The sequence below is a fragment of the Cyphomyrmex costatus genome, unplaced genomic scaffold (assembly GCF_001594065.2).
Source record: "Cyphomyrmex costatus isolate MS0001 unplaced genomic scaffold, Ccosl1.0 scaffold241, whole genome shotgun sequence".
NCBI lineage: Eukaryota > Metazoa > Arthropoda > Insecta > Hymenoptera > Formicidae > Cyphomyrmex > Cyphomyrmex costatus.
In genome coordinates this window covers 642,531-652,695 of record NW_017276489.1, presented here as the reverse complement: position 1 = coordinate 652,695, position 10,165 = coordinate 642,531, and the positions used below count along the sequence as shown (strand labels likewise).

The following is a 10,165-nucleotide window of genomic DNA, read 5'->3' as shown; positions in this document are numbered from 1 at the left end:
ATCGCACGGATACATCGATGATAAAAAGCTTTCAAGGTAAGCCAGACCGACATATGAATGGTCGTATGCATGAATGGGTGGCTATACGCACTCCGGAGGGACTAACCGGTGGATGCTGTGCTTGTTATGTGTCCAGCTAGTGCATATATATACAGGGTGTCTCTTAATAACTCAATTGACTTTCCTCTTTGATTATGTTAGTACAAACTGCTAATGGACTGCATACCTCATAACAAAATTAAGTGAGAAATGTTTCCGACAATCATTTGATCAACAGAAATTTGCACGGAAATTCAATTATTAATTAATGTCAAATTCTTTTATTTTACTTCTATGAATTATAAATTTATATTTTGTTTAACATTTTCATTAAGTAAAGGTTGATTGTTGTTTAAAAGACATGGCACCTGCTATTTGAGTTATAGTCATCAATTGTGCGACACCTTGTATATAAGTATGTGTGTGTATGTTGTCTCGTGTGGCCTACGCGCCTCTCTTTCTCCGCCTCGTGCGGCGGACTCACAAATGTGATTCGCGATCGCAACATCCTGCCGCTGGCGTCACATCAATGAAGCCGATATACGGAAAGAAGTATCTCAAAGGGTTTAATTAAGATTCCTCATAAAGCGGCTTTTTCTAATAAAGCGCGAATTTGGTAAAAAAAAATCGCGAATACAATATTCATGAACATGGAGCTCAATGCTAATAAATGCCGTGCCTCGACACAATCGGAATTGTTCATAAATTCATCTTGTGCACGTTGAATTTTATTTCGATAGCGCGTTCTTTTCTTGACGCATGTAACCCTTTATGATTGGACGGTGTACGATTTTCTGCAACACGGGACTTTAATAAAAAATCACTTTAACAGGTGAAAGGTGAAACCAATCAATTCGATCACATCAACAAAAAGTAATGTAAGTGCGAAATCATAATTTTTCAAAGTCATGTTTACAACAGCTTCCCTTCCAAAGATAAAATTAAAGAATCCAGAATTAAATTCGAATAAATGTGTATGTTTAAGCTCAAATTTTTAATTATTAATATTAACGTTTATATTGTATAAACATGTATGTACACTGTGATAAATATATATGTTTTAAGGATATATTATGTACATGCATATATATATATATGTATAAAACTCATTGTCAGTTGTACTTTTTATTGATGCTATCAAAATCAATGTGAAAGATTATTAGTAAATCTGCACTAAAAACTACATCAATAACAATTTATTTTATTATTACTATAAAGATTTCTCGTTACAATGAGCATAAGAGAGTATAAAATAATTTTACTTGTCGTCGCTCTCGAAGAAGGACAACGGCACGAGTATAGGACGGTTTTCAACTTGTATAGTTATCCTGCGTAACGGTGCATTATAAGTATGATGAGATAACCGATTCGATCCAAGAATCGCGTTTCCAACATTTGGGGTTAAGAATTCAATGTTCATATAAGATATTGGAAGACGATACATTTTCAGTAAGCGTAATGTTTCTTTGTAATAATTAAATTGTATAATTAATATGAAGATTATTTTTTCCTTCTACTGATATCGAAAATAAAACTCACAAAATTATATCGGTTTCAAATCCTGTTTTGAATAGCACGTGCACGCATATTGCTGAAATGTTACCAAACATTTCAATTGCAAAATAGTAATTGCGTTAATTAATCTAAAAAATAAAAGTTTTGTAAACTGTAAAAATAATTTCCGTACTAAACCCCATTGTTGCATTTTATTTAGTATCTATACAAATAGCTCGCGTTTCTAACATTGGCGATATGTCCAATCGATTGCGCGTAATGTTGATATAGAATTATGTCTATTGTCGCATATAAATTCGCGTTTGTTTTTCATACCTGCGGAATTATCCGAGTTGAGGCTATGCACAGTATCGATCTATATAAATATCCATCATAAAAACAAAAAACATGTTTACAATTTAAAAAGAATATAAATAAGACTAGATTCCATTAGAGATGATATTTCGACGATTCACTTAGAAAAGTATGACGGTATCGTTACAATTAAATCTCACTCTGATACCATCCCAAATGCAACGCAGTCCAATATTGTCTAAAAATGAATTATCACTGCACAATTCTAATTTCAATATGGCGAGAGCAAAATCACTCTTTGGTTAATCAATTCTCTATTGTGATTTTATGTACATTCCAGTCTCTCATCTTTGGCACTAAGCTATAATCGAGTTTACCATATTTTCGTGAGGTCAAGACACGTTGTGTTTAAAATGTGCTTAAAATTGATTTTTATCACAATAATATAATACATTTTATCATAAGGTAAATAGAGAAATTGAAAGATTAGATTTTCCATACACTGTCTATTGCTATTTAAAGCTTCGAAAGACCATTTTTACTGTTTCGAAATATGAATTTAGAAAACATCTTTAATTATCATTTAAATACCAAATTTTTTTACTAAATTTATCAATGCAGACAATATAAGTATTTTTGTAAACAAAAAAAAGAAATTAACAATCAAAGAGTAATATGAATTGCATCATCATATCATGACCTTCGTTCGTCGCGAATACTATGCCTCACGTAAGGGGTAAAGTCCGATGATCTTCCACAAAGCTATTCGGTACATCCAGCAAATTGCCACGAGGAAGCGGCGAGGGAACGAGAGTGGTATCACCGTCGACTTCAACATCAGCTACGTCGTTATCTATAGCAACGGCAGCACCGCTACCACAACCGCTCAATTCGCGTACATTACCGGGTAAATAGTCTTTCCAACTTCTGAACAGATATCTAGTAAATTTTCTGAGTTGCCGGAACTTGCAGTAAGTAGCGCCTTCTGCAGATTCCAACTGTTGCGTCTGAATAAGGAAACCTTTTTCCTTGAAGGTCTGCTCCAATTTTTCGCGCTGCAGGGATTTTCTGGTTTTTCTCTTTCGCCGGCCATCGTCCTGACTGGTTGGACTTCTCTGACACACCGTCGGCGGTTGAATCCTCTCACCGGCAGCATTGAGAAAGGCCCCGGCGGCGGAAGTGGTTCCAGATTGGCCCGCTGGTTGCTGGAGAGCCTCTCTAGGAAAGAACTCGTAACCGCGCATACTCTTATCACCAGTACCACTGTAATAGCGGAAATTGCCACCTGAATCTACAGAGAGGCTTTTCTTCTCTTGTAAGCTAGGCTTAGCGCCACCGGTAAATTTGAATTTACATATGCTCACTTCTGTCGCTGGATTATTGTTGTTTTCGGTTGGCATCGGTGGTATAAATATAGCGGAACGTTTCCGTTTAGTTGGTTGACTCTGCTGCTGATTCAGGGGTGCATTTCTCTTCGGTCTGGGCGAAGTAGATGTAGCAACCGACACCGGTATCGTCTGAGTTACAGGTAGTGCTGACACTTGGGCCGTATTCTTCGTCTCCATCATTGAATATATCGATTTTGGCACAATTTTTTGTTCTCTCGGTGGTTGATCCGTTGTCGGCGGTGGTTGATCCTTGTCATTTTGGGTGACTTTTTGATAATATAGCAACTGGGATTGCAATGCCATTGGATGAATAAACACCCCAGCATTCGGCCAGTACACGAAGCCGGAGTTGTGACCGATCATAGGATCGATTACATTGTTATTATGATTGACAAAACTGTTATTCGATCGATGGCCAACTGATTCCGAATAATTCACCGGTTCTGACAAGCAGCTCGTCCCTAAACACTCTACTTCTTCACCATCGCTAGATGTTTCACTCTTCACCTGGCCAGACTCGTATACGTTTCCATGTTTCCGCAGTAAACGAATCTTCAGTTGATTGAGATCCCTGATGCAAAGATTCAGTGGCTCATCTTGCTCCCGCGAATTCTCAGACAACACGGAACTCCTCCGAGTCTCCTGTGTCAGCCGTTTTTCCAATAAACTGCTGATCCTGTTCTGGACATCAGTCCTTTGAAAAGGTACTTGAGGCGACACACGCTCCTGCTTATCACGAGGTGACAATTTTTTCTCCTCATGACCAGGCGTGCCTGGCAATATCGTGCCATAATTCTTGTAAATCAAATGGCATATATCGGCCTTTTTCGGTTTCCGGCCACGTCTAGGTTTGCTATTATCGAGAGTGATTTCACCCATGTACGGTAGATCGGAATATTTCATGGGAGGCCTGCTAGACGTATGCGTCTGTTGGATATGATGACTGGGATAAGTTGTATTGCAATTCTGCGAAGACACGGACGTAATGACGGATCTTCTAGTGCCCGCGGTGACTTGATTATGACCGAGGGTCGCTGGACATTGAGGCGGTGCGATCTGCGGACAGAGCTCCTGCTGCATCGCCGCGATTCGCTGTAGCCAACCATGAACGTCGGCGACGGGACTTGGGGTAGACGTCGAGTTGGTTGGCGCTGGACTGGATGCTGTTGGCTCAATGATGCGTGGCGGTGACAAATTCAGGTTTTCCTGAGCAAGTGATGCTTCATAATGATCCAAATATTCCGGTGGTAACGCTTGGTGATGAAATTTAAGTTTCCATCGCGATTTTCTGCGTCCACGACTAGAATATACGAAATTTCATATTTGATAATACGAGACTAGTATAGACCACATTTTCTCCAATATAAAACATTTCTGTGACAAACTGATACTGATTGAGCATCAAGAAGAGTTATAAGGAATAATAATTCTCTTCTATATATTATACTTCTATATACTCTTCTATATACGTATTTCTTTGTTTATTGAATTGTGCGATTGTTTGTTAAAAAGAAAAATTTTTTTTTCTAATTTTTTAAAAAATTAATTTAAGTAAAAAAGTAAAATAAAATTAAAAAAAAAATATTTTTCCAACGAAAATTGCAGTTATATTAAATTATTGCTATCCGTTAAAGTGAGAGAAAGGAAATAAAAAATGTACTTTTATTGCTGGTCTCATAAATTAATGTTGATGCCTTCGATATATATTATGTTAATACATTATTTGGGAAAAAAGTATTTGAGCTAGCATGCAATCGTGGCTATTATATCGGTGATATCGCTCTTTCATTAACGCCGGTTACTGCATTCCGAGCCACACCTTAATAGCGTTTTGTGCCGCGCGGTATCGGCGCCTTAGCACTTATATGCAGAGAACGTGTGTCGCGCTTCTTCTTCTCTAGTCGCGACCGGGACGTTTAATGAAATTCAATAATAACGGTAATCGACTCTCTCGCGACACGCATCTCGCTGACGTATATCTGCAAATTTTTTTCTTCTCGTACTCGTACAAGCGCGCGCATCACTTTAGAAGACTCGCTCGGCACGAACCAGTTTCCTGGCGCCTATCTTTCTTGTCGACGATCGCACTTAAAGCACTTTCCTGGACATCGGCCGGTTTTACGTTAAAGACGTCGTTAGAGACTTGACAAAAAAGATAAGAGATAGCCCGAGTCGCGTCGTTGCCGCGGATCGCGCTACCTGACAATGTAAGCCGTCGCGAGACATACTCATCACGCTCTTCAAACGCATGCTACCAGTTTTATCCAATAACAAAAGCATTCTGATTGATAAAGTACTGTAAAAATATTGTGTTACTTTCATTTCGTTGCAAAATCATTCAGTTTAAATAATAGGTTAACATGAAATTCATAAATCTGAGGAAATATAAGTACGTTTATACGGAAACAGTCTTTAAATTATACTGATTCTATTTAATTATTGATATACATAGAAATATATTGCGTATAAAATAAATAAAAGAAAAATAGATAGATCACCTGGTTCGTCCACGATTGCTAGAATCTGGACCAGTTAATACTAGATTTTCTTCCAGTCCTTGAATTTGATTACCGCCTTGCTGTCCATGCTTGCTGTCCATCGAACCCGCCACATTGCCTACGTCCACTTGCGGGCTATTAAAAGCAACAAAAAAGGGACTTTTATTTATCAGTGATTTTGGCAATTTTAATATATAATTTATCTTTTTTCTATTAATTTTCAATTGAGGGAAAAAGATTTCATATCCAAAATTATATGCGAATAGTAAACAAAGAAAGTTATGTCATTTCACTAGATTTTTAGTTTAATAATTGATATGGATGCACCAAAAAAAAGATTTTGTTACTAATGCTATATACTATTGCATTATAGATTCAATGTAAAGATAATCAAATTTTATTATACTATCTGTTAGGTAAAAATCTGTTTTTGTAAAAAATCTTTTGTCGAGAAAATATGCAAAAAAAAAAAAACACGAGTTTGCTATTAAAATAAATTTAATTTGCTGTTACAACGAAATTATTATCATAATTTATTTCTTAATACCAACTTTCATATAAAACTAGCGTTTATAAATCTATTTACCGTTTGTAGTAATTAATATAAAATTACTTGAAGAGATTTGCAGCTCACCTCAACGTGCTAGCATCGCGACTCCGCTCTTCTTCCTCCTGAGGCTCCTGTTTGACGGCCATGTGTATTAGAGGCGATAGCGGGCAACGTAAATGTACCGAGTGATGCAAATGATGCTGCAAACCAGCGCCGTCGGTGAGACTACTGTCTATGCCAATAGACTGTGTACGCGGCACGATTTCCTCGGTCTGCATAGTGCCCCCTGAAAATTTAAACATTATACATTATGAAGTTGATTCTTTCTCATATATGTTTCTTAGGATTTGTATCTTGAAATATGATCGCAAAAGTCTCGGAAATATTGTATAATCTTGTCAACCGACGATTAAACTCTAATTCAATTTTTAATGAAAGGAAGACATTTAGACATTAAAAACACAATCTTGTATGCAATTATTTTTAATTATAATAATCGAAAAAAGTTTTAGATACACTTAAAAGTAGATGTTTCGAAAGCTGTTTGCTATAATTTGATTCAAGTTTTAAAGACTGCGACTCCAAGTCAAATGTTCATTTAATTAGTCATTACTTATTTGACAACCATAACATTCAGTCATTCTCGATTAATTAAAAAAAAAAAAAAAACGAGGTCTGGTACGCAAACAGCTTCTACTTTCTTATTTCGGCGTTTGCAAGAACTGCGCGAAAGGTCGCGCGTAGGCCGTCGTGGAAGCCGGAGATCGTTGCCGGTTTGCGCGAGCGAATTGCAGAATATTCATAACCACTGTATTAACGAGCGGATTAATGCCATGCGCAGCGTGGTGAGTTGTGTTGCGTGGATTTGACGGGCGTGAGAAATGGCAGAAATTAAACGAATGTCTGACGCTCAAATGGATAAACGATCAAGCGCACCTATTGCCGTCGTTGCACCATTGAGCAGATCGCGTAGGCGACCGCGTGTCCGTTCAAGGATTCGAAATCGCACAATAGGGAACTGTAAGTAAGAACCATACGTTACATGAGAGAGACCCGCTTATTGGAAACGTTTCGTGAGACAGCTCGCATTAAATATTTAATTGACAACAATCATCTGTCGCGAGTAATTCATTGTCGAACTTTAAAGCCAACTCTTGTGCCGTTACTCGATCATTTTTACAATCACAACAATATCGTTTGCTGATATCTTCAAAAACTCACTATGTATCACATAAATATTATTCGTGACGTGAAATTTTTTTTATATTATGTAACAAGTTATAAGTAAAAATTGTAAAATAAGTTTATAGATATTATTGCTTTTACTGGAAAAATTTAATGAAGGATCAACGAAGCAAAAATGTCAGCGACCGACGCGGCGATGTCGGAAAACAACACGTAGAAAGAGGCTAAAACGGAGAAAGAAGGAGACGCACAGAAGACGAAGAAGTGTATTATACATACTGTGACTTTGCGCAGCACCGTTGGATAAAAATATTCCTGCGCGAAAATAGAACCGGCAACACTCCGGCACAGCCCACCGAACACCCGCAATTCCTGAGCCATACTTGGCCTAGTCTATCGGGTTTCAACGCCTCGCGAGAATCCGCTTAGGTATACATTGGCTGTCATTTGGTTACTTCGGGATGAGATATCAATACAAAGCTATAATGTCTTAAAAACCACCGGAAACACACATAATCGAGACTTATTTGCATATTCTGTACTCAAATGTATTAATTTCATTTTGCGCATAGATTTTAAAACAATATTTTCAAAGTTCCAGCGAAAGTAGAGATGTAGATATAACAAATACAAAATTGAGATAAAAAATCTTTTCTGCTATGTATAATAAATGTGAGATTCAAGACTCAATTGACTTGAAATTTAATTTCTACGTTTATTGAAATATGCCTAATAAACAACAGAAAAATGTACTAATCCGAGAAAAATTCTTTAGAAAATAAAAATTTCTAAAGAGGACTTTAAAAAGCTTTTACACTTTTAAGAGATTCGCAAAAGACAATTTTAAAAAGCTGAAATACGAAAAAATTAATATCAAGTTTTCTACAAATTCCGAGATTCAAGATTTTAAAGTTATACGATTTAAATTTCAAAATTCCACAATTTAAATTGTTGTTCAAATTTTAACTCGTGAAGAGTTTCAAGAATATCAGTTGTAATGTAAGGGTCCAAATGTTTTAGATTTTTGAAATACTGTTAATTAAATAATTGAACTTTTAATGATCTTAAGATGTAAAAAGTTTCACATAAAGTGAACCAAATAGCGAGTAAAAGATATTAATATTGATATGTACGGGAGGTGCCTCGTTTTCATTGAAGACCAGTTATAGAATGATGCAGGCGGGCGCGTAACTACAATTTATTTTTTGGCTATTTTTAGCGTTTGGCGTAGCGCCACTATTTTCGGTTCTCTCAAATTTCTCACTCCATATTTAGGATTATGGCTGATGGTATCGCGCCACACTAGGCATTTATGATTGCTGAAGCGTATACATTATACCATTGCAAATCTAATTTTATTCAAAATGTTAATCAGATTAAAAGATCATAAATGACGACCTCGCTCTAAAAAATTATAAACGTAACCAGCTGTTTATAAAAGGTATTTTCAAGAATCTAGCACAAATTCAATCTTCCCTTTTGTAAGACAGATATTTATAATAGATAAGAAAGTAGACACAATATGTGCGAGAGATTGTATTTTTTCTCATTTCTCTAATAATATTACGATTCAAACTTTACTTATTCACAGTGGCAACAAGTGGACGAATCGGAGCGGACGTTTGTTCCGCGGGAAAACATGTGGTCTCTTCCGCACTATTGGCAGAAGTGCAACTAGGTTAAAAACGGAAAGTCAGCCGCGGTGCTTGGGAGCATGTCAAGGTGATGCAATGACCGGAAAAAAAGAAATCCTTCAAAAAGATTTTGTTCTCACGCGTAATAACCAGAGTCGTCAAAATACATCCTTAAAGTCACAGATCAATATGCTCAAGTATGGCGACCTACTAAGACGGACCGTGATCCATTGGCCTGATTACAACGTCGCTATGGATCCGCAATTACGCATAAACACCCGCGCAAATCGCACAGCGCAGCGACAGTATCCCACGTGGAGAACAGTAACTCATTGTGAGGTTGTTCGATCGAGAAACGATCTTATTTTCTGTCGGTTGCTTTTTTGCCAACATTCATACAACCGGAGATTTTTAATTTACTTTAAATAAAAGAACGAACATTTGATGATTTCACATGTTACTACCGTTTGATTCTGTTGTAAAAAAATCTACGCTGTCAGAAATGTGTTAATCTCTTCGAGCCTGTTCAATATCGAACGCTGCTGATTACCTGTGACGGGAAAGTTGCTTTCCGGCAACATGAACGTATCGTTCTTAATGAATCCTCTTCTTGAAAACCCGGCAACTGGTTTCGCGTGCCGTAGACGCGTTTTTACGCTTACGTTACTCAAACGATCTTCATACACGATCAATTTTCGGTTAAAATGAATGACACTGCGGTCATCGTTGAACACGATCAATCGCACAAATCCACAGACCGCGATTAATCACCTTTGCCCGTTCAATGCACCGTGATCGCCCGTGTAATCTACTCTGTCTTGCGTGATTCCTTGGCTCAACTGCACTGCGAGATATCTCAAGAAAGATATTTAAAACAAAAACAGAAGATATAAAAGTAGTAAGGAAACGTGAGCACGTGAATGAACTTGTACCTACGTAGATAAAAAAAAAAAAACAGGAACTGTTAAGATCACAGGGAAAATAGAAAGACGGCAAGTGAATAGGAGAAAGAACGGAGCAGAGTGTTTTGGAGCACTTTTGGCACTGTTACGAGCGAGAGTG

The 10,165-nt window shown here is 37.2% G+C and overlaps 1 protein-coding gene across 1 annotated transcript; it reads right to left on the bottom strand.

Moving 5' to 3' along the window:
• Nucleotides 1-2,557: 2,557 nt before the first annotated feature.
• Nucleotides 2,558-9,723, bottom strand: LOC108774288 (uncharacterized). The gene is made up of 4 exons (XM_018540356.1): nt 9,654-9,723; nt 6,369-6,570; nt 5,735-5,869; nt 2,558-4,536 (listed from the first exon to the last, which is right to left on the bottom strand). Exons 1-4 carry the CDS (start codon nt 9,682-9,684, stop codon nt 2,574-2,576), a joined length of 2,331 nt encoding a protein of 776 aa, XP_018395858.1. The 5' UTR covers nt 9,685-9,723; the 3' UTR covers nt 2,558-2,573.
• Nucleotides 9,724-10,165: the final 442 nt, after the last annotated feature.